General features: G+C 33.1%; 2 protein-coding genes across 5 annotated transcripts in view; one reads left to right on the plus strand and one right to left on the minus strand.

The window, feature by feature from the left end:
• Positions 1 to 24,865, plus strand: part of ATF7IP (activating transcription factor 7 interacting protein) — a 107,920-nt gene that overhangs the window by 69,971 nt on the left and 13,084 nt on the right. For all 4 annotated transcript variants that reach the window (XM_081061440.1, XM_081061441.1, XM_081061442.1 and 1 more), the window contains exons 7-11: positions 4,591 to 4,670; positions 7,761 to 7,849; positions 10,190 to 10,828; positions 16,547 to 16,611; positions 24,038 to 24,116. In XM_081061440.1, the coding sequence (XP_080917566.1) occupies positions 4,591 to 4,670; positions 7,761 to 7,849; positions 10,190 to 10,828; positions 16,547 to 16,611; positions 24,038 to 24,116 (952 nt within the window). The remainder of the gene's footprint in view (positions 1 to 4,590; positions 4,671 to 7,760; positions 7,850 to 10,189; positions 10,829 to 16,546; positions 16,612 to 24,037; positions 24,117 to 24,865) is intronic.
• The window catches only part of PLBD1 (phospholipase B domain containing 1), an 89,574-nt gene continuing 70,614 nt past the window's right edge, over positions 5,906 to 24,865 (minus strand). Inside the window, exon 11 of the mRNA XM_081061445.1 lies at positions 5,906 to 6,824. Within this exon, the coding sequence (XP_080917571.1) occupies positions 6,624 to 6,824 (201 nt within the window). The 3' untranslated portion in view covers positions 5,906 to 6,623. The remainder of the gene's footprint in view (positions 6,825 to 24,865) is intronic.

Here is a 24,865-nt window from a genome sequence, read left to right on the forward strand (position 1 = left end):
TGAAATCAGGAAGTGTGTTGATGATTTTTGCATCTGTGTTTATCAGGGATAGTAGCCTGATTCATTCTTGGTAGGTTGTATATTTCTAGGAATTTATCCATTTTTTTCTAGGTATCCAATTTGTTGGCATATAATTGCTCACAGTAGTCTCTCACGATTGTTTTTGTTTCCATGGCATCAGTTGTAATGCCTCTTATTTTATTTGTGATTTTATGTATTTATGTCTTCTCTTTTTTTTCTTAGATATCTATGTAAGTTTTTTGAATTTTGTTGATATGTTAAGATTCCAAATCTTAGTTTCGTTCATTTTTTTTCTATTGAATTTTTTGTTCTCTTTTATTTAGTTTTGCTGTAACTTATTTCCTTCTTTCTAACTTTGAGTTTAGTATGTTTTTCTTTTTCTAGTTCTTTGAAGTATAAAGTTAGATTGTTGATTTAAGTTCTTTTTTAATGTAAGCATTTAGTGCTTTAAACTTTCCTCTTAGTACTACTTTTGCTGCATTAATTTTCCCATATATTTGATATGTTGTGTTTTGTTTTCATTTGTCTCAAGATGTTTTCTAATATTATTTGTGATTTTTTATTTTACCTGCAGTGTTTTTAAGTGTTTTTAAATTTCCACGTATTTGTGACTTTTCCATTTTCCTTTTGCTGTTTCTAGTTTTATTCCATTGTGGTCAGAAAGGATATTTGATATGATTATCATCTTTTTAAATTTGTTAAGGCTCATTTTGTGACCTTGTATATGATCTATCCTGGAGAACATCAAATATCCTTTCTGACCGGAATGTGTACTTGAGAAAAATGTGTATTCTTCTGCTGTTGGGTGAAAATTTCTGCATATGTCTGTTTGGTCCATTTGGTCCATAATATTGTTCATTTCTGCTGTTTCCTTAATGATTATCTGTGGATTATCTATCTATCCATTATATAGAATATATTGAAGACTACTAGTATTTATTTTGTTACTATGTATTTCATTTCTGTCAATTTTTGCATCATATATTTGATGGCCTTGATGTTATTTGCATACGTATTTATAAATGTTATGTCTGGTTAATTGACCCTTTTATTAATATAATGTTCTTCGTCTCTTGTGTTTGTTTTTTACTTAAAATATTATTTGTCTTACGTTAAGTATGGTCACCTGTACTATCTTTTGGTTATCATTTGAATGGAATGTCTTTTTCTATCCTTTTACTTTTGGCCTGTTTGTGTCTTTAAATCTAAAGTGTGTCAGTTGTTGACAGCGTATAGCAGGATTTTGTTTCTTTATCCATTAGGCTAATGTATGTCATTCTTTGGAGAATTTAACCCATTTGATTTTAAAGTAATTGGTGTAGAGAGGGACTTATTGTCATTTTGTTAATTATTTTCTATTTGTCTTAGAAGTGTTTTGGCTCTCTTTTCCTTTCTTGCTTATTTCCTGTGTTTCATTTCATTTTTCCTTAATTCCTTTCTCATTTTCTTCTGTGTATGTTTTATAAGTATTTTCTTTGAGGTTACCTTGGGAATTACATGAATTATCTTAAAGTTATTACTATTTTAAACTGGTAACAACTTCAATCACATAGAAGAACTCTACTCTTTACATCTTACCACTTTGTGATTGATGTTGTGCATTATGTCTTTTTACTTTGTATATCTTTTAACCCAGATTTAATTATTTTTATGCTTAAATGCTATACCAAAATTAAATATGATTTATGCACCAACTTCACAGTAATGCAGAATTCTGTATTTGTGTACCTTCCTTTACCAGAGAATTTCATATTTTATTATGCTTTGAAGTTACTGTCTTTTGTCCTTTCATTTTAACTTGAAGGACTCCTTTTAGCATTTCTTGTGTGGCAGATCTGATGGTGATGAACTCCCCAGCTTTCTATTTCTGGGGAAGTCTTAATTTCACCTTAATTTTTGAATGAATGTTCTTCTGGAAATAATATTCTTGCTTGGCAGTGTTTTTCTTTCAGTGCTTTGAATATATCATACCACTGCCTTTTTGCCTACTAAATTTCTGCTGAGAAAAACCACTTGTAATCTTATAGGAGTTACCTTGAATGTGGTGGGTTGCTTTTCTAGTGCTACTTTTGAAATTCTTTTATCTGTGACTTTGACAGTTTGAATGTTTCTCAGTGTAAGTCTCTCTGAGTTAACCTTGTTGGAGTTTTTTGAGCTTTTTGAATTTGTATGTCAATTCCTCAAATTTGAGAAGTTTTTAGCCATTATTCAAGTAGGGTTTCTGCACATTTTCTCTCTTCTCATTTTGGGACTCCTATATTCATGTATTGATTCATTAGACTGCATCTCATAAATCCCCTATGCTCTCTTTTTTATTCTTTTTTCCTTTTGCTCCATTAACTCAATAATTTCAAATAATTTTGCTTCAAGTTCGCTAATTCCTTATTCTCCTTGATGCAGTCTGGTGTTGACTGCCTGTAGTTCAATTTTTCAGTCCAATTGTATTCTTCAGCTCCAGGATTTCTGTCTGTTCTGTTTTAAAGTTTCTATTTGTTAATGTTCTTATTTTCTTGATGCATCATTTTCCTAATTTCATTTACTTTTCTTTTTATAGTCTCTTTTATCTCATTGAACATCTTAATGTCGGTTTTTAAAAATTCTTTGGTGATTCATAGGTCTCTGTTTCTTTAGATTTAGTTCCTGGAGATTTATTTCTTTGATTGGGCCGTATTTCCCTGTTTCTCTGTACATCTACTTATCTTTGTTAAAGTTTGGGCATTTGAAAAAACAGCCACCTTTCCCTGTCTATTCAGAATATCTTTGTACAGAGGAAGACCTTAATTAGTCAACCCAGGTAGATAAACCTGGGTAGATAAATCTTTAGAAAAGGTTCAAACCTTTTCTCTTGGTATTTGTCTTCCATATTGCAATCTTGTTTTTGTAAGCCATGATTTTGGAAGTCCTTCTGCTGTCTGTCAGTGTTACTGTAATTTTTCTGTTGCTGTACCAAGCTGAAAATCATGCCTTTGCTTTCATCTAGCCCCCAGACACTGAGTGTGTCCCACTTCTTCCAAATCAGGTGAGACAAAAACCAGTGCCTTGGGCAGTTTCCTGAAAAGTCAAAATGTTACATGCAAGTTCCATTCTTCTTTCTCTTTCCTGAAAGAAAAGCTACAGTGTGGAATTTTCTCTTGATTGTGCCACACTGTGTTGGGAGGGGGATGAGGTATGGCAGGTAAGTGCAATAGAGCTTCCTCCCCACTATAGTGCACCTCTTCTTGGCCTTGCTCTTGCTTGGGATGCTGTAACCTCTCACCTGGTTTCTGGAATTCTCACAAAGGAATTTGGACTGTATATTAAGTCATTGTCTCTGTGAGGGAAGGAGGATATAGGGCTTCTAGTCTGTCATCTTGCTGATGTCACCACACTGTGGTGTTTAAGGTGCTCTGATAACTGCATACTATGTTCTTAGCCAGTTGTATTTATTTATTTTGTTTTTACTTCTCTTTCTGTTTTTCTTCCTGAAATGTTATTTATCTTCCTCTGAACTATTCTGAGTGTACTAATTACTCAAAGGCCTATTTGAAGATATATTTCTTTCCCCAAAAAAACTTCTTTTAAAAAAGTTTTTTAATTGGCACTACACTGTTACTTTAACTTTTTCTATTTGTTCAAAATGTCTTTTGTGTTCACAATCAGATTTTAAGCACCTTTAGAGCAGTTTATCTTATGTCTATCTTTTGTGTATTGTACACAAATAAATTACACAGTCCTATACTGGTTGGTTAAAATTATCCTTTTATCCTATAAAAAACAGCAGAATGTATTTGTTGATGTGAAGGGAAGAGTGATTAGTGGCATCTGCTTGATGTGATCCTAAGCACTTAAATCACCTTCGCTTTAAAATGTAATACAAGTCTTGAGGGGAGTGACTTTGTTTTTCTTAATTGAAGAAATACATAATGATAGTGTTATCACTGATGGAGACCCAAATAATAATTGACATATAGATATTAGGATTTATTTCTGTATTTTCTGTTTTGGGGGGAAAAGCTGAAATTAGTTGGTACTTGAATTTAGAATCGAGACATTTTTATGAAATTATGTCACATAGTGGCAAGTCGTTTTTAAACAAAAATCATAAAAATAATTTTGCTTTGAGACTTTTGGTATTTGACCACCTAAGCTGCCACTTAATTGATAATCCACTACTTCTTGGGAAGAGTAAATATGTACATTGTTGAGTTTCTGGTGGTAATTTGGTGCTTGCTATATCAAGTATATAGTGGGCATTCATTAGATATTTATTGAATTACTGTATCTGGTTTATTGTTTATATTTTATTGTTAATATTTATTGAACCCTCATAGCATGTAAACCATTTTCAAATTCTTTATGTACTCATCCCAAAAAACTGAGTTATAGTAATTATTATATTAATCTTTCATATGATAAGCAGTTGTTTTAAGTGGTAATTATAAGATTCAGATTTTTGTCTCAACTGGTAATATTTTTTACCACATTATAGAAGTAATAGATAATTTTTTGATGTAGTATTTAACATCTTATTTTTAAAGTTTCGTTGAATGTTGGGTTTTATTTTAAAGTTGGTATTTTTTTCTCCCTCAGAATCCACCAAACACACCTGTATCTGCAGCACCGGGAAAGTCTGTAGTTGATGTCAACAGCAGTAACAATGTGCCCTACAGGTGAGAATTATAAAGTCTATTTGTCAAGTTGTTTTTTTATCTTCTCCTTTTTTTCTGTCTCTCTGGTGTTTTTTTCTTTCTAAGTTCTGTTTATTTAGACTGAAAACAAACAACAAAATATAATTTGCCCTCCCCAACCCCTACCTCTGGCAACCACCAATCTGTTCTCTGTATACTTTTTTTTTAACTTTTTATTTATTTAAATGTCTTTTTCCAGGACCCATCAGCTCCAAGTCAAACAGTTGTTTCAATTTAGTTGTAAAGGGCGCAGCTCACAGTGGCCCATGTGGGGATCAAGTCGGCAACCTTGTTGTTAAGAGCACTGCGCTCTAACCAACTGAGCTAACCAGCCACCCTTGTACTTTTTTTTTCTTCTGGATTCCTCATATAAGAGAGATCATGTAGTATTTGTCTTTCTCTGTCTGACATTTCATTTAGTACAGTGCTCTCAAGGTCCATTCATGTTGGTGCAAATGGGAGGATTTTACTCTTTTTTATGGCTAAATAATATTCCTCTGTGTGTGTGTGTGTGTGTGTGTGTGTGTGTGTAAAAGTTTATTTATCCATGCATCTATTGATGAACATAGGTTGTTTCCATATGTTGGCTAATCTAAATAATGCTACATATGTACATTTTTTTTTTCTTTTAAGGAGGGCGCAACTGGCAACCTTGGTGTTATTAGCACCATGCTCTAGCCAGCTATTGCATTTTTTACCCCCTAGACCTAAGAAGCAGCAAGGAGTCAGGTGGGGCAGGCATGAGGGATGAGGAGAAGATGTGAGATGAGGTCAAAGCACAAAAAAAAGGGGACAGAACATTGAGTGGGCTTTTGGGTCATAGTGAAAATTCTAGCTTCTACTCTGAGTGTGATCAAAAGTCTTTCCGATGAGCTTTACAGGTCTTTTCTATAGCTGAGGGTTTTGCAGATGAGCCCAGACAAGGATCTGCTGTTTCTAGAACATTTTTTACAGATCACAGACATTCCTGGGGATTAAGGTACGCAGGGAAAAAAAAAAAAGAAAACTCTCACTGGCCCCCTGCCACCACCATTTTACAAAATGTGTCTGGCAGTTTCTACGTAAGACCACTTAATACCACTTAAACTTTTTTGTTTTGTTAATCTTTGATTCCTAATTCCCCCAAATCAGCCCTGCCTAATAAAAATATAACATGAGTTACATATGTAATTTTAAATTATTTAGTAGCCACATTAAAAAAGGAAAAAGAAACAAGTAAATTTGCATTTTCATTTTATTTAGCCCAATATATCCAAATGATGGTCACTCCAACAGGTAATCAATATACAATTATTAATAAGATAGTTTACATTCTTTTTTTTTTTAATACCAAGTCTCCAAACTCCAGTGACTATTTCACACCTACAGCAGCATCTCCATTCAAGTGCTGTATCTTCATTAGAAATACTTAATCTCTATTCTGAGTTCTAAATTTAGAACTGCAAAAGTAAGTTCACTACCCAGGTTGTTCCAAACGTACTTAAAACTCTTCCAATAACTGAATCAAGTGTTGGTATTTCCATTTAAATTAGTTAAAATTAAGTGAAAATCCACCACACAAGCCACATTTCAAGTCCTCATTAGCCACCCAGGGTGGCAGCTGTTTCGGACCTTGCAGATCAAATCCGTTTTAATCTGCTCCAAGCCCACTAGCCCTCCCCCCACCCGCCTGGCAGGAAGTGTCTCAATCACTTTGGGGATCCCCTGTTGTCCTCTGCAGGGTAAGAGGGGGTAACAGCCTGGTCAGTGCTAGAAAAATGGGGAGTGTCCAGGCCTGTGACCCCCGGGAGGGCCACTATCTTCACTTCTGTTCCTTTGATACTGGCGGAGGTCCCCCCCAATCTTGGTGCTGCAGAGGGGCTGGGATATGCCCCCCGTGGTGGTCTCCACAGCCCACAGCCACCCACCGTCTCCCATGTGGTCAGGCTATGTTCTCTATGGCTCCCCAGGTTGCAGAAAGCGCCAACTCGCTCCAGTAAAACCTTGTCCCCAAGCTGCCTCCATGCTGCCTCCTTCTGGGAAGATTCCAAGATTATACCGCTCAGGGCTGGCATCTCTCCCCTGGGACAGGAGCTTGGAAGGGAGACGCCCACACCAGCACTGTGGGGTTTTTCCCAACTGAATTCCCCGATTGTCCTAGAAAGGAAAGAAAACACTTCTCTTTGGATCATGTAATCTGTTCTCAGTGAAGCTGTAGTTATTGAGTGAAATGGGTAGTCCCTCAATCCACTCTGAAAGTTTGTTCAAATTTAGCCCACTGACTGGCATTTCCTGAGTCTACCAGGTAAAGCTCAAGGGTCAGTTCCCTAACATGCTGGGATAGACACTAAGCCTGCCATGAGCCTTAGGCTAGATGATATTTCTGTCTTTTTTTTTTAAAGATCTTTTCTAATTAATATTTTTGTTTTCTTCAGATAAATATCCAGAAGTGGGATTGCTGGATCATGCAGTAGTTCTATTTTTAATTTTTTGAGGAAACTCCATATTGTTTTCCATAGTGGCTGCACCAGTTTACATTTCCACCAGTAGTGTACAAGGGTTTTAAATAACAAGTCTCTCAAGTTTTAAAATAAGAGAACAAGGTCCTGATTGTATATATCAGAAAAATCTTGGAATGTCGTCTTATTTGTGTAGAGATAAGTGGGAACCTGTATTAAGTATATTTCCTTCTTTTTTGCTTTGTTATAATTGTTCACTTGTAGATATTTATTTTGCTGATTTATTATAAGGCTTTCTTTGGTTATTACAGATTTTTTTAATCACTTGTGCTAAATAGTTTTCTCTCAAGTAATTGAAATGTTTTGGTCAGGGTGATAAAAACTAACATCTGCAGATACTAGAATCTACATTTGGTTTTCAGGTAAAAGTATTGATGACGTTAGAATATAAGAGGAAGACTCTTCCCTAATGCCATGGACCCCAGCATTCTGAAGTTCTATGGTTTAGCTTTACCTCAGTGCATTCACTTACAATACCCAAGTCTTTGTTCCTATGCTTTGTCTATACGTAAACTGATGTTCCTTAGAACAACACATCCATGACTAACTATTTGTGTGTATATATGTTTCATAGAAATGTAGGCACAGTGAGACAGTTACTGGAGTCCAAAAGAAATGTAAGCGAGAGTGCAACACCATCCTTTCAAACCCCTGTGAATACAGGTAAATAATATCCTTTAACACCGAAATACATTTTCTTGGTAATTGAAGGCTTTGGTTTTCTTTTCACATTCTTTTGAGGTTGAAATGTACTAAGGAACTGAGCATATTGATCTAAAAAGGCTATGTATAAAATTTTGTATATTAGGATTACATATATACATGAAAATATGGAAGTTCAAATCTTTGGCTATAGTGGTTCTCAGACTTTCTGGTTACCATATCTCTGTATAATCTTAAAAAATTAGTAAGATCCCCCAAAGAGCTTTTGTTTATGGGAGTTATATTTATTGATATTTACTATAGTAAAAATTAAATAAAAATTTTAAATAATAAACCTATTTTTTAGAATATTTAAAAATAATAAACCTGTTTTGTGACACACATAACATGTTTTAATGAAAAATAACTTTTCAAAGCTTAAGTACTGAAAAGAGTATCTTATATTTTTATAAATTTCTTTTATCTCACTTAAAACATTAACACAGCCTACAAAAACTGGTTTCTCATATCTATGTCTGTATTTAATCAGTTGCAATTTGTTTTTTTTTGTTGAAATACATGAAGAAAATTGACCCTCATACAAATATGTAGTTAGAAAGGTTCTAACTACTTTTAGAGAACTGTGGATAGTTTCTTTGACACAGTTAAGTAGTTTATTAAAAGTTAGTTGCAAAGTGGCTCTGAAACTATACCAATGAACTTTTCCAAATTTTTCATTAAAATCCATCTGTCTTTAACTTGTATGGATCTTTTACTAACACCATCATTGATCATTTGGGAAGAGCTCAATGACTTATCTAAATCTTCCAAATATCAACACATCTCATTAATAATTTTTTAAATTTACATTCACTTATGTCACTATTGATTCTTCTCAGAAAAGTCTTAAAGATTTGGGAAGCTGTCATGCTCTCAGTGGCAGATACAAGTTTTTCCAAAGTTCTAATTTTTGTTTTTAAAACTCAAATTTTATTATTGCCAATAAATACTGTTGGTTGTTCTTTTTGAAGTGACTGTCTTACTTGGTTTATTTTCAAGAAATTATTTGCCAAATACCCAAGTGTGAATAACCACAGTATACCTGTAAGTTAATTTTTCAAGTAAAAATGGACTTCCATGAAAAAGGTTGTTAGCTCAGCCTACAACTCAGTCGTACAAGTAGTTTTTCTTGAGTCGGCCTTCTTCCTTTGGCATGCAGCAGTAATGTTTTATATGTACTTCCTATTTCTTCACATAGAATATTAAGACCTGTACTAAATGGTTGAGATTTAATAAAATTAATATTTAATACTTCATCATGGACATTCTTAAGTGAAACTGATTTTATTTGTTACTGTGAATGTGTTGTGATACAGAATGCAGTGATAGCTTGGTATCACTATGTCGATTTTTGCAGAGGCATCAGAAGTTTTACTCACCATTGCTTTTACTCTGTCAGTGCAAATATCCACATGGTGAAAAAGTCAAATAATGTTTTATTATTGTTATAAAAATAGTTTTGACATTGCAAGCTCCCCCAAAGTGTCTCAGTAACTCCCAGGTGTTCCCTGGATCACCTTGAGAATTGCTGCTCTAGTGTGCCTGTGATTTGGAAGAAAAACTACAAATCAATGAGAAAAAAACTTGGTCGTCTATTTCAAACCTGTTCAAAGGAGAATAAATGCAAATAGTTAAACCAAAATTGCTGTCAAACTCCTGTGACCAGCATTTTGATTTTCTCTGGTCTTTGGTATCAGCTCCCTTATTTCTTAGTTCATCTCCCACCTTTACTCTGCTATTTTCTGTATCATACAATGTTAATAGAGTCAATAGGCAACCTTCCCTCTCTAGATCCTCTCCGAAGCAATTCAATACAACTTGATCCACAGATGCAGGTTTCACATGGTCCAAATGATAAAATACATGACCAGATTCATTTATTATTCATTATTAGAGTCATCAACTGTGATGACTCTTACCAGTATTTCTATTTGAGTTTATATATTTCCTGTGTCCTAAAGCATTTATGTTTTTAGTAGTTTCAAAAATACCTATATAAGTTTTCAGTTGTTTTTCCATTTACTCAGAGGTGATTATTAGTTTTCAGAGATTGTTTGGATAATGAGGTAGCAGTCCTCTATATTAATCTTAAACCATGTGATATTTTTATAATGTATCAATCATAGATGCAATAATGAATGCTTCTACCAATTCTAAGAATTCCAAGAACTTATATTTGGAAAAAATTTCATTATGAAGGATTTTACTGTATCTACTGCAATGCATTAAAATTTGTATTGCTATCCTACCTGATAAATGAAGATAGCCATTTAAACTGAGATTTCTTTTTTCTTTCTGTAGTATCTTCAGCCACTCTTGTCACTTCTCCAACAGTTGTCAGTAGTCAACCTAAATTGCAGACTCCAGTGACTTCGGGTTCTCTGACAGCAACCTCAATTCTTCCTGCACCCAACACAGCTACAGTAGTTGCTACTACTCAGGTGCCTAGTGGAAATCCCCAACCTACAATCTCTTTACAACCTTTACCAGTGATTTTGCACGTACCTGTTGCGGTATCCTCCCAGCCTCAGCTCCTACAGAGCCATCCAGGGACTTTAGTGACCAATCAACCATCTGGCAACGTTGAGTTCATTTCTGTCCAAAGCCCACCTACAGTGAGTGGTCTTACCAAAAATCCAGTGTCCTTGCCATCCTTGCCAAACCCCACTAAACCAAGCAACGTTCCTTCTGGGCCCAGCTCTAGTATTCAAAGGAACTCTCCTGCCAGTGCTGCGTCATTAGGAACAACACTCGCAGTACAGGCCGTTCCAACAGCACACTCTATTGTACAAGCCACAAGGACTTCTTTACCAACAGTAGGCCCATCAGGACTCTACAGTCCGTCAAATAACCGAGGTCCTATACAGATGAAAATTCCAATTTCTGCTTTTAGTACTTCATCTCCTGCAGAACAGAACAGCACTTCTACCCCAAGAATTGGTAAGTGACTATAGGTTTAATAATAGAAATGCAAGCTTGATAATGGCCTATGGGTGATATATGTTTGTGTGTGTAGCATTATTGGAAAAACAGAGTAAATATAATATCCTGGAGATTATTTTTAGTAATTTTTAGTTACATAAGAAATGATGTTGTTAAAATGGAATTTGAGAGAGAGTTTGTATGAGTTAGAAGTTAACATTTGTAATTTATCCTTTAGGAATTTTCCTAATCTAGGTGAATTTTTCATTTAGACTTTGTAGCAAAGCTACGTTTGCCAGAAATATCTGAATAGAACAAATCTATCTTAAAGTATCTAACTGATGTAATATATGCTTATAAGAGGAAAATAAAAACCACATATCTATGACATACGATTATGTTTGTATATACCTATATACTTCAAAATATTGCAAAAAGGAGAGCTTGATTGTATCTGTATTTAAAATCTGTTAAACTTTGTCTTCCTTGTTCTTAGAAGGCATGCGTTTTTTTATGCATTCTTGAACTTCCTTGTTCTTCATTTCTGACTTCACATTTATCCCCACTGCTATTGTGGAAGGACAGCAACAATGCACAGACATCATGTATGTAGTGAAATTACCACAGTATCTGTCTTACTGATATAATAAGTAATCATGAAATATCAGAAACAGATTCTAAAGTACAAAATTACTTTTATAAGTGAGATATCTGAGCCTTGTTTTTTTAAACTTTTTATATAGCCATTAGTAGTGTATTTGCCCTTGTTTTTTTCTAACTTTTTATATAGCCATTAGTAGTAGTATATTTTCTTGTATTAAAATAGTGATGGTATTTCAGAGTTGTTGAGAGAGTAAATGAGTGGCAAATCAAAATTAATATTGGACTGAATCTGAATATCACCCTCCTATAATTAACATCTGGCATGTGAGAGGAAATCTGAAATTTTATTAAAAAATGCCATTGTTATTAATATTAGTACTTAAAATTAAATGTTTGCATAGTACAGTAACAATATTTCTTAGCATTATCTGCTACCATATTATTCCTTAGATACTCTAATTCATGTCTGCAACACTAAAAATGGTTACTTTTAACTATGACTGAATGAGAAATATTTTAGGGGATTACTTTAATTTTCTCTCATTTCTTTTCCTTGTGATCCTTAGTATTTTTTAGTATATCAGATGGAAGATGATTTATCATGGACATTGTTTTATGTGATTTTGGAGTTTTTCCTCTGTATGAAATATTGAAATGAACCTAAGTTGACATTGTTTTCAATTAATGGTCACAAGTAAAGATATATTCTTAAATATAGAACTTTTCCTGAAAGGCCATGGGCTTAAAAGAAATAAATAAAAGATTTTGTTTAATGTTACGAATGTTAGTACATTCTATAATTTTTTTTTAAATGTTAATAAATTTTTTATAAATTTATAAATAATTATAAATAAATTTATTAAATAATTTTTATAATTTTTTTATAAAACACCTCTATAAATTTCAGAATTATAATTTTATTATTCTGTTCTCTTAAAATTTTCATGAACACTTGTTGACACAAAGGGTATATTTTCCCCAAAATTATCTAGCTAATGCACTCTGTTATTTATAATAAGTGTCAGTCTCTTTTGTATTTAATTAGTTGACTGTTTTTAATAATTTTTGTATATAAAATTAAGTTTTCATAATCATTATTAATTAGTACATCATTCTACTTTTGTGATCATACATGTTTGTACTTACACTTGAAATTTTATATTTTAACATTTATTTAACATTTGTATGTACTTTATAAATGATATAAAGTAGATCTTCATTTAAAGTTCTATTTAGAATGCTTACATACATTTGAAAGCAAACTATTAGATATTAACCATAAATGTGGGTGATAAACTTCGTTTATGTCATTTATAATGTTAATTAGAATGAGATCCTATGAGATGATACGTTCTTTGGTCATGCATAAATAATTTAAGAGGTGCCATAAATGACATTAAGGTAGGCATTTAACTATTTAGGCTTCCCAGAACATAAGCTGAAATCAAATAGCAAATTTTGGCTTAAAGTAGAGGTTGAAGTCAAAATTTAATACATCCCTAATATGATAAATTAATTAGATATATTATTAAAACTTTTTAAGTCCTCTACTTACCATAGGTATTATTGACTTACTGAGAATATATGCTATCTAACTAGACTGTATCAATTTGTATGTATTTTATTATAGTTCATATATCCTCATAGAGTAGGTCAGTATTTTCTGTTTATGGTAAAGTAAAAATTATCCTAGAGACTGTGGAAATTTAGGGATTAAAATATAGCTAATGTCAGTCATTCATGAAATATCGAATGCCTGTATTCTCAAGTCCTGAAGATACCCTGACATGTACCAAATGGTTTATATTCTCACCAATCCCACAATCAAATAGGAAACTTGGCTCTTAAATAAGTAATTAATCATAAATATGATGAATGTCCAGGTATGCAGATTTCTGTGAGAAGATATGGGAAGTCTATGAAGGTATGAGATAATAAATGGAAAGGTGGTAGAAAATAGGGTTAAAAGATTTTTTGCTGCGAGACATGTGACGTTCGTGAACACTGGCTGCAGTGAGGGAATGGTTTGGAGGGAATAAAAATGGAGTCAGAGAGACCAGTTAGGAGGCTCTTGTAGTGATCTAGGTGAGAGATAGTGTTGTGGAACTGATTTAAAAGTTTTGCATTCCATTCATTTTCATACAGCATTCTCCAGCACCTACTCAGGGACACTACTAATTGGCACTACTATAAAACCCTTTGATGACTCTGGTAAAAAATGCAGTGTTGGTTAAAAATGACAATATCTTTTAAGAATAATGAGATAGAGATATTTCCCAAATGATAGAAAGATTTTGAGGTACAATTTATGATTTCATACCCTGAACAGTTTTATCGATTAATAGATTGATTTATAACCTTTTACTTATGGAAATCATCTGAAGTAGATATTATAGTAAAAGAAAACAAAAAAGATGCAGTCAAACTGTAAAATGTTACATTAAGAATCAGGAAAATAGTCTAATAAAGGGGCAGGGGAATGTTAACTGAAAATCTAGACTAAGGAAAATGATTACAGTTCTTTGATTAATTAACTCTTAGCCTTGAGGTAATTAGGTCAAAGAGAGACTCACGCTGGATAACAAAACTCTTATAGTTATTTAAAAATGTGTGTGTGTGTGCACGCATATAACATTTTGCTAAGTCTAAATCTTTCCTGAGTATTGAGGAATTTTTTGTATGAAGATATTTCAAGAGAAAGTGAAAATGAAACTCCCTCTTCTGCTTTTCATCTGAAGTTACCCTTTATATTCACTTGAAAATGAGTTTCACATCTAAAAGAATGTAAGAATGTTGGAGCTGATTGTCCGGCTAGGTCTTGTTTTTGGGGAAACATGGTGGTTTTGCTAAAAAGTTGAAGTTGGGAGTTGACTGTATCTGAATCTCTTAGGAATTAAAATCATACTTAATCCCTGTTAAAAAAATAAATAAATAAATAAATAATAAAAGAATGTAAGAATGTTAAAAATCTAAATGAATGTAGTCTAACATTGTATATAAAATCTTTCGTAGTAAATCACTGATGTTTTGGTAATGTCATCAGTATATTTTAATACTCTACCATGTAGGATCAGTAACCTGGAATTAGTTTTTTATTAAGTAGTATTTCAGGAGCTCCACAATCTAAAATAGGTACTGATTAATTATAAATGAAGTAATTTAAAGATATCTTTTAAAAGTAAATAATATATTCTGCTGACAAAAAGAACTAAGATAATTCAGATAGGGTAGAGAGGAATTGTAAGGTCTTCATTTTTACTTCCTTAGCCTGGGAAAACCTCTTTAACTGGTAGATGTTTACTCTGATTTTTTTAAATTTACAGGTATATGCGGGGGGTGACAAAAAAATGTATACATATTTTGAGAGATGTTATCTGTGCTCAAGCAGTAGTTCACCGTAATCAGAAGTGTCTGGATGCTAATGGTAACCACTTTGAGCACCTCTTGTAATTATAGAAGTCAAATGTGACTTTTATTCATCTTTTGTTATCGGTATATGTTGAGTATTACAATTTTAGTAGTTTTTTCTTTAAAATGTGTATATTTTAAGGAAATACCTTTTTTGGCACCCTCTATGTATATGGAAATACATATTTCTATCTCCTGTATTTTTTTAAATTTATTGGGGTGACAATTGTTAGTAAAATTACATAGATTTCAGGTGTACAATTCTGTATTGCATCATATATAAATCCCATTGTGTGTTCACCACCCAGAGTCAGTTCTCCTTCCATCACTATATATTTGATCCCCCTTACTCTCATCTCCCACTCTCCACCCCCCTTACCCTCTGGTAACCACTAAACTATTGTCTGTGTCTATGAGTTTTTGTTTCTCATTTGTCTTGTTCTTTTGTTGTTTTTGGTTTATATACCATATATCAGTGAAATCATATGGTTCTCTGCTTTTTCTGTCTGACTCATTTCGCTTAGCATCATACTCTCAAGATCCATCCATGTTGTCACAAATGTTCCTATATCATCTTTTCTTACCGCCGAATAGTATTCCATTGTGTATATATACCACAACTTCTTTATCCATTCATCTATCGAAGGACATTTTGGTTGTTTCCATGCCTTGGCCACCGTAAACAAAGCTGCAATGAACATTGGAGCACACGTGTCTTTATGTATAAATGTTTTCAGATTTTTTGGGTAGATACCCAGGAGAGGGATTGCTGGGTCATATGGTAATTCTATTTTTAATTTTTTGAGGAACCTCCACACTGCCTTCCATAGCGGCTGCACCCGTCTGCATTCCCACCAACAATGTATGAGGGTTCCTTTTTCTCCACAGCCATCTCCTGTATTTTTTTTAACATAAATGGTTTACTCTATATGTATTATGAAGATTTGCAAATGAAAGGAATGCCGAATTTTGACCAAGAAGATTTTTATCTACAGAAAGCAAGAATGGAATGTTTCAACATTAGAAAACTCTTATTAATGTAATTTACCACATTACCAAAGAGGAAAAGCTAAATAATCACTTCAGTAGCTACTAAAGACATTTGATAAAATTCAGTACCTTCTCTTTAAAAATTGAGGCAGAGAAACATTGGTTTACTCTCAATGCTGTTTTGAAAGTAACGTGTGTGTATACATGTGTACAACACAAACTTAGCATAACTTAATTGACAAATGAATAAAGAAAAATCATCTGTGATTGAACTACTGAGATTATGCATATGTATTTTGCCAGAATCACTGTTTGTAAGTTTTTTTTCTAATAAACTTACCACATTTTTCCCATGTCATTAAATTTGTTTCTGTAATAGTATGGAAGAATTATATTTTATTTAACCATTCATTCATGTTACAACATTTAAGTTACACACATTTAAGTTAAGTCGCAACATTTAAATTATTTCCCTAAGGTATTTCTTAGAATAGAGTTAAAACTTTGGGATCAACAGATCTGTGAAGTTTTTAGATCTCTATTGTGAATTTGCCGGTCTGAAAGATACCATAGCAGTGGACTATGAGAGAGTTCATTTATGTATGTAACATTGACAGGCAAAAAAAATTGGAGAACAGTACATAAATTGTTGTATAGGAAACAGCCGAACCTAGCACATTTTATAGGTGCTTTTAAAAATGGCTCTGACCTTTTTTTTTTTTTTTGACTCCTCAGAAAACCAGGCAAACAAAACAATAGATGCTTCTGTTAATAAGAAGGCAGCTGATAGCACATCACAGGTAAGATTTTCCTTGTTTCAAATTGAAATTCTAATTACAGTACACAGGAGAATGGATTTCTATCAGTATTCTTTAGTACGATGAAAATTATTGGGTTTTTTTTTACAACCCTCCAAAGATTTTCAGACAGCTTCTCTGTGATATTTGGCATGAAGTGAGTTTTTTTGCTTAGTAATTCTCTTAGAGATAATATTAGTTTATTAAATTAACTAACTGCTTGGATTATATAATTGACAGTGCATTTATTTGCCTTTCATGTAGTGTAAATGTTCAGTCTACACATGTGGTTTCCTTCTGGCCTGTCTTTTTAAGGATCCCCTCCTTCACCCACCCAAATACAAATACAGCGGCACCATTTTAGTTTCTTCAAAGTTGATCAGTAACAGCTTTCTGGAAAGAAAATCTTAGTCTTTCTGATAGTTTATTAGCACTTTGCTGGTCTGAATACTTTTTCATGTTAAATCTTAATGACCCAGGAATGGAGTAACTACTTTTTTCCTGTATTAACAATGTTCTTTCTACTTCTTTCATTATTGGTGCTTTACGTATAATAGATTTATAGAGAAATCATTAGGTTCTTGATAATTTTATTTTCTTTCCTTCCTCTTAATCCAATTCAGAAATTCATATTTTTCCTAGAAACACAGTCTTGAATAAGCCAGGCATGAATAAATGACATGAATTTTAAAACAGGATATAATGATCTTTAAATATGACTGTTTTTGCTTTTTAAAATGATGGATTTTTGACCAAAGCTAGATATATACCATGGTTTACAGATCAAATTAAAGAATCGGAAATATTTTATTTCATACAAATGTTAGCGGTCTTTGTGTATGATATTAAAGGTCACAATTGTGATGATTTCTGAGGCTATCTTGTGGATTTTTGCTATATTTTCAATTAAAAGTATATGGTGTATTTTCTAGAAGACACGTGGTATAGAAACTGTTGATTATTCATTATTTTTTATGTGATATTTATAGGAAGTATAGCCTTACTTTATAAGGTAAACCTAAAATTGAACTAAGAATTTACAAATGTCTTTATTTCGCTTTGTGATTTTTTTGTTGTTGTTTGGACAAGCTAAGTAACATTTTCAGTACAGGAAAATGGACATTGTAATGGCTGTGTTTTATCTTCTTAGAAACGGTGGTTCTCCTAGAGTTATACTGTCTGATATGGTAGCCACTCAGACTACAATATGGTAGTCAAATGAAGTTTTCTAAATTAAAAAGCTACTTCCTCTGCCACAGTAGCTTCATTTCAAGACCATCGCCACATATGTCTGCTGACTATCATATTAAAAAACACAGATATAGAACATTTTCATCATTACAAGAAATTATGTTGGATTACTGAAATGAAGTATACCTAATATTGTAAAAGTTTAAGTGAAATTAAAATTGATACAAAAGTTGCCATACTTTCAAAATTTAAGAAAAATTTCAAACAAAACAATATAAAATCCAATTATACCCAACTGCTCATTATATTCTAGAAAATCCAAAACATTGTGTTATTCCACACTTCACGTTTTAGAATCTAAAATATTTTACTTTATACTGTACTATATAACCGATATATTTGATGAAACAACTTGTATCAGTCAATCCAAAAGTCACCTGAAACAGTGACTGTATCAGACAGCAAAGAGAAAGTACAACCAAATATATTAAGCTCTCAATAGATATTTTACTTGGCTGAGAGGAAGAAGAATTCATTACCAGAGCATGAAAAACAAAATCAAGCAGTTTGACTAGGCAGTTAACGTGTTAAAGTAATGCCTTGTCAAAAATAGCAAAGTTTCAGCTTTGAATGAGTGCTAGTTATGGATATGAATTATAAATATGCAAGTTTTATTATATAATGAGAAACCATTATGGAAGTATCTATGTGCTGCCAGTTATAAATCCGTGCTCTGCTGGCTTATATTTTCTTGTACAAACGTAATTTTTTTCCTTGTGCTGAATATCTCATTAATGTGACATTATTTTTTTTGAAGATATATTAAGAAATTAGTGTTTGCTACTTGCCACTTACTAGCAAATAGAAAATAGTGTGAAACAGCCTGTGATTCTTTAGTAGAATATCACTCTTTAAGTACATGTGGCTAATTTATTTTTTCTATGCCAAATTTTACTTGGTTGTACTTCTGAACACTTGAAGTCTAGTGCATAGGTTAGAAGGAATCTGGATGGCTTGTATGGAAATAATTGTTCAATCATACCTAATTAGGAAATAATTAAATATGTAAAATATTATCTGTGTAGTTCTTGAATGAAGATTTCTCTGATGTTCTCCAAATAAATGTTTGTTAACTTATTTCACATAATGTGTTTTATTCATATATCTCATTTTATGTAATACATTAATATATTTTAAATAGTGAAAAATAAACATTCATTTATTCAAATTATTAGTATACATTGTAAAACAATGTGGAATTCTTTTTATGCTGCTAACTGTAGTTATATTGCCATTTTGAGGAACTTAAGCTCACGCTCAGGTTTGTTGATTTGCTAGGACTCATAAGGCCCATAGCAGTTCATACTCATGGTTATAGTTTCCACAGCAAAAAAGGTAGAGAACAAAAATAATAGGAAAAAATACAAGTATCGAATGGGGTTCAGAGAGCTCAGGCACAGGCTTCTTAGTCCTCCCCTGTCCAGCATCGCATAGGATATGCTTGCTCTCTCATTAACTGCAGGGACGTATGACGTATGCCCTGGGAGTCTTTGCTCAGAGATGCTTCACTGAGTCTCAAGATCAAAGGTATTTTAGAGGGCTGGTCATATCTCCATGTCTTTCTATGTAACTAGCCATGACAGTCAAAACTCAAGACCCCATACATCATCAGTCTAGATGTTTGTGCAAATCAGTCCTGTTAAGCCAGTATGACACAGTCCACTTATTAAGGTGTACATAAGAAAATTATCAATCATTGATGTAAACTTTCCAAGGGCCACAGTCTCGGTAGCTAACCAAGTCTCAGTTATAATACAAGTCCCTGGGAGCAATGTTCAAGGAGTAAACAACCAGGTCTTCTGTATTAAAGTTCTTCGCAATTATTGAAGTGCCCTACTGTCGCCTTTCACATATATTCTTTTTTATTTGTTTTATTACAAAACAAAACTACAAAGCTCGAATTTTTGCTCTCTTGAAATTTTCTTAGTATTCACTTAATAAGAGTGGTCATTTTGAGGAATTATACATGACTAGGTAACTTTTTATAGAGTTTTAATATTAAAACCTACTTGATTTTTTTTGATAGTTTTAGTTGAGAACTTTAGTAATATGTAAATGAAGATGTAAATGTATGATGTCTCTGATTAGATATGTTTTCTTGGAGATGATGTCAGAAAAAAACGTAAAGATACATGTATATATGTCTGCACCTGGTGGTGTAAAGCTAATAAGCTCTAGAGTCAGGCAACCTGGTTCCTGTCACTTATTAAATAACTTTGAGCAAGTTATTTAAAACCTTGAAATTCTCACCTATAAAATGTGACTAGACTAATGCTGTTACCCACCTCATAGGGTTATTGTAAAGATCAAATCATTTGTTAACTAATATAAAATATTTAGCACAGTGCCCAGTAGCAATAATGCCAGCTATCATGATTATCTTATAATTGCTGTTAATAATTATTGAAACGATTACCAATTTTATTTCTATAGAAGAAAATATACTCAGGAAACTACCTGTAGTATGTGATAATAGGTGATTGTATCTGTCAGGCTATGACCAATAAAAATATAATTGAGTAGATTGGATTTGATTTCAGATCTTCTTATCCTATTGTAGATTACACATTATGGAAGAATGTGCACCTGACAATAGAGTATCAAAACATAGTAAGTGAAGGCAACAAAATTAATGGGAGAAATACACAAATTGACACTTCTATCATGATAAAGTTTCCATCTTTGTATATTGTCTAACATTTACATGGTCACAGTGCTTTTTTATTATTACTTTTTCCAGTGTGTTTGTGTCTCTGTATTTAAAGTGAGTATCTACCATGTTTCCATGAAAATAAGACCTAACTGGACAATCAGCTCTAATGTTTCTTTTGGCACAAAAATTAATATAAGACCCGGTCTTATGTTATGTTATATAACACCCAGTCTTATATAAGACCCAGTATTATTTTTTTTATGTTATATTATATTATGTTATACCCAGTCTTATAGTAAAATAAGACCAGGTCTTATATTAATTTTTGCTTCAAAAGATGCATTAGAACTAATTGTCCGGATAGGTCTTATTATCGGGGAGGCATAGTAGGAGAAAAAATAGTTATTTCTCATGATTTTTTTTTCTTTTTAAAGATTTTATTGGGGAAAGGGACAGGACTTTATTGGGGAATAGTGTGTACTTCCAGGCCTTTTTACAAGTAAAGTTGTTGTCCTTTCAATCTTGGTTGTGGAGGGCACAGTTCAGCTCCAGGTCCAGTCGCCATTGTTTGTTGCAGGGGGCGCAGCCCACCATTCCTTGCGGGAGTTGAACTGGCAACCTTGTGTTTGAGAGCCCGCGCTCCAACCAACTGAGCCATCTGGGAGCTCAGTTGCAGCTCAGCTCAAGGTGCCGTGTTCAATCTTAGTTGCAGGGGGCAGAGCCCACCATCCCTTGTGGGAGTCGAGGGGCGCAGCCCACCATCCTTTATGGGAGTTGAGAAATCAAACCAGCAACCTTGTGGTTGACAGCCCACTGGCCCATGTGGGAATCGAACCAGCAGCCTTTGGCGTTAGAAGCACAGAGCTCCAACTGGGCTGAACCACTGGGCCGGCCCTATTGCTTGTTTTCTTGATGTCTTATCCCTACTGACAATCCCTACATTTTGATAGACAATTTCAGTCTATTTACAGTTAGTATAATTACTGATATGGTTGTATTTACATCTACTGTTTTGTAATTTTTGAAATTTGTTTTATCTATTTTTTTGTTTCTGTGTGCTTTTTTTCTTGATTTTGTGTCTTTTGTTTTTTTCGGTATTCTATCTCAATTCTTCTGTTGCCTTTTTGTTTTCCAGTTTCTACTTCAGATTTCTTATTTGCACATTCATTAATATCATATTTTCCTTTAATTCTTTGAACATATTTTTAACAGCTGTTTTGAAATCTTTGCTGAATTATCATCTGGCTCCACTTGGAGTCATTTTCTGTTGACTGTATTTTGTCTTTAGTTGGATTCTACTTTACTGCGCTTTGCATATTTTTTCTAGTAATTTTTGATAAATTTAAAATTTAGTAAATTTTATGAGTGACACTTCTTTAGCAGGTTGATAAGAGAGCTTTTGTTTTCCAGTAGATGGTGCTACAGGGCAAGTGTTTTATTTTTTTCTTGCAGTGCTTGGGCTTCTTGGATCTCTGAGGTCCATTGGAAAATGTCTTGTATTCCCTGGACAGGCAGGCAGTTCCTCTGTGACCAGGTCAACTGTCTCAGGGCACCACCCCCATGAGGGAATGTGGTGGGCAATGGGGCTCCCAATCTGTGAAATCCCAGCACTGGCCCCTTCAGATGTTATGAAGCACAGATCTCTCAGATATGGTTGTGTGTTGAGCAGGGAATCCTTTGTTGAATTATAACTGTACAACTTGTAACTTCAAGGGGAGAGGTCAGGGGGACCTCTCATCCTGCCATGCTTTGGAGATCACATTCTAAAATTTAGGAAATTTTAAAAGTGGACCTTATAGATATGTTGTAGCAAGAGAATTCTGTTACATTCTTTGATTATTTTTTAAGAACAGTTGTTATTATATTTTACAGGTTTGTGGTGTTTGTTAAGAAGGTCATTTTCTATGTAGTCATTATCATAATGGCTTATAATTGTAAGATTTAGAATTTATGTCATTGTGTTGGAATTGGGCCTGAATTTTCTAACTGTAAGGAATTATTTTCTTTAATGTCACAAAATTTGAGTTTTGCAGATGAATACCTTAATCATTTCAAGTTAATCTAACAATATATCATAAAGTAATTATGATTAGCATACTTGTATACAGCCATGGGCTACTTAACAACTGGGATGTGTTCTGAGAAATGTATCATTAGGTGATTTCATCATTGTGTAAACATCACAGAGTGAGTGCAGTTACACAAACCTAGATGTCTAGCCTATTACATACTTAGGCTATCTGGTACAGCCTGTTGTTCCTAGGCTACAAGCCTGTACATAGTGTTACTGTACAAAACAACATTAAGACAAAACGATGCAATCAAGAAAGGTGGTAAACACAAGATATATGATGCTGCTGTGCCAGCATAACACAGCAGACTGTTTTACAACAAATTCTTTGTATAAGTAGAAAGAGGACACTCTAAAATAACAATAAAAAATATTCTATAGTAAATACATAAATCAGTAACGTCCTTTATTATTATCAAGTGTAGTGTACTGTACATAATTGTATGTGCTATACTTTTATATAGTTGGCAGTGCAGTACCAGTTTATACCAGTATCACCACAAACATGTGAGTAATATGTTGTACTGTAATGTTATCACTAGGCGATGTCATGATGTCACTAGGCGGTAGGAATTTTCAGCTACATTTTAATCTTATGGAACAACTGTTGTATATTAAATTCAGTGCTGACAAAACATCGTTATATATCACATGACTTTATTAAGTGGTGACCATATATCACACCTGGTATTAATTTCTTTGTATACATATGTAGATTAATCATATAATAAACTCCATATCCAAATTTTGCAAATTGAGGAAATTACCTTTAACATAAATTCACATAGCTAATAAGTAGTGGAACTAAAGATGTACTTGGTCTTTTTGATTTGAAGATCCTGGTTCTTTTGGTCTGTGTTGTATTGCTTTCCTTTTTTGTTGCTACTGTATGGTTTTAAATTTTTTTTAAATTATGTTTCTAATGATTTTGGACAATGTTGCCTTTAGTCCAATTGAATGTCAGTTAATAGTACCGTATACTATATCCTATCATACCATAACATTTTTTAGAGAAAAAATGGAGTTAGATTATTTTATCTAACTTAATTCTAGCTTTACAGTTGCCTTTGGTGTTTTTGTGAATTAATATTGATAATTTAGTGTAGAATTGGTCAACATTTTAAATATTAGAAAATGAATGATGTTTGTAATAATCACTTATTACTTAAAGTACTTAATTATTTTCATAGCCCTGAGCAATTGATAGCTTTATTTTTAAAAGCTTCTAGAATTTCTTATGAAAATATTTCAAAATTAGTTTTTATGTGGCAGATGTTTAGGTCATGAGTATCCTGGAGTCATTTATCTGGCAAACTGTTTCTTCAGGTAAAGTCATTTAGGGATCTAGCTTGAACCCGGCGATTTGTTATCCTCATTTCTCCTTAGTATTCTTTCATTTTTCCTTTATGTCTGCCAGAGTTTCTTTTGCAAAATGAATAAATTTTGTTTTTCAGAGTGGCAAAGCCACAGGCAGTGATTCTGGTGGTGTCATTGATCTCACAATGGATGATGAAGAGAGTGGAGCTTCACAAGGTACTTGAATATAAATAATCATTCTGAGTGATGCTTTGATACCATTTTTTCCTCTTAATCCAGTATAATATTCAATGAAGACAGATACTTATAGTTTATGCCTGGTGTATTTGTATCCTTTCTAAAATGAGTTTTGTTAGATTAGAATTTAAAAGTAGAAATCAAATCTTGAGTGAATATGAACAAGGCATAGAGGAAAACAGCAATTAGAACAATATTTAACTTATGGAGCATCTCTCTTTTTATATCTGTTATTTCACTTGATCCTTGCAATAACCCTGTAGTGCCCACTTTAGAGTTGAGCATTGACTCAGAGAATATGCGTCAGTAAGGGAACTGGGAATCAAACCCAGGTCTTCTGACTCTAATGTTGTGTGTGTGTGTGTGTGTGTGTGTGTGTGTGTGTGTGTGTGTGTGTATGTGTCTTAATGTAGGTAGTTTTACATGTGCATACACTTAATTTTGGTTATTTGAATTAATTTCCTTTACTAAGTATTATTTAAATAAAAATGAAAGTAATGTTAGAAAGCTTATGCATGCACACTCAAAATCCTCAATATTATTCTGAGTGATAATATTTAAAAATTATATTGGATAGATATTTGCCAATGTTCCAGATTATTCTTCTGCAGTGTTAATAGGTGTTCTATGAATTAAAAGTTCTGTGGTTAAATATGCTTGGGTAATACTTAGGAAACAAAATTATATTTTTTTGTTTTGTTGTTTTTTTACTACAGACATCTCTGAGC

Source organism: Rhinolophus hipposideros (genome assembly GCF_964194185.1).
Source record: "Rhinolophus hipposideros genome assembly, chromosome: 9".
Taxonomy (NCBI): Eukaryota; Metazoa; Chordata; class Mammalia; order Chiroptera; family Rhinolophidae; genus Rhinolophus; species Rhinolophus hipposideros.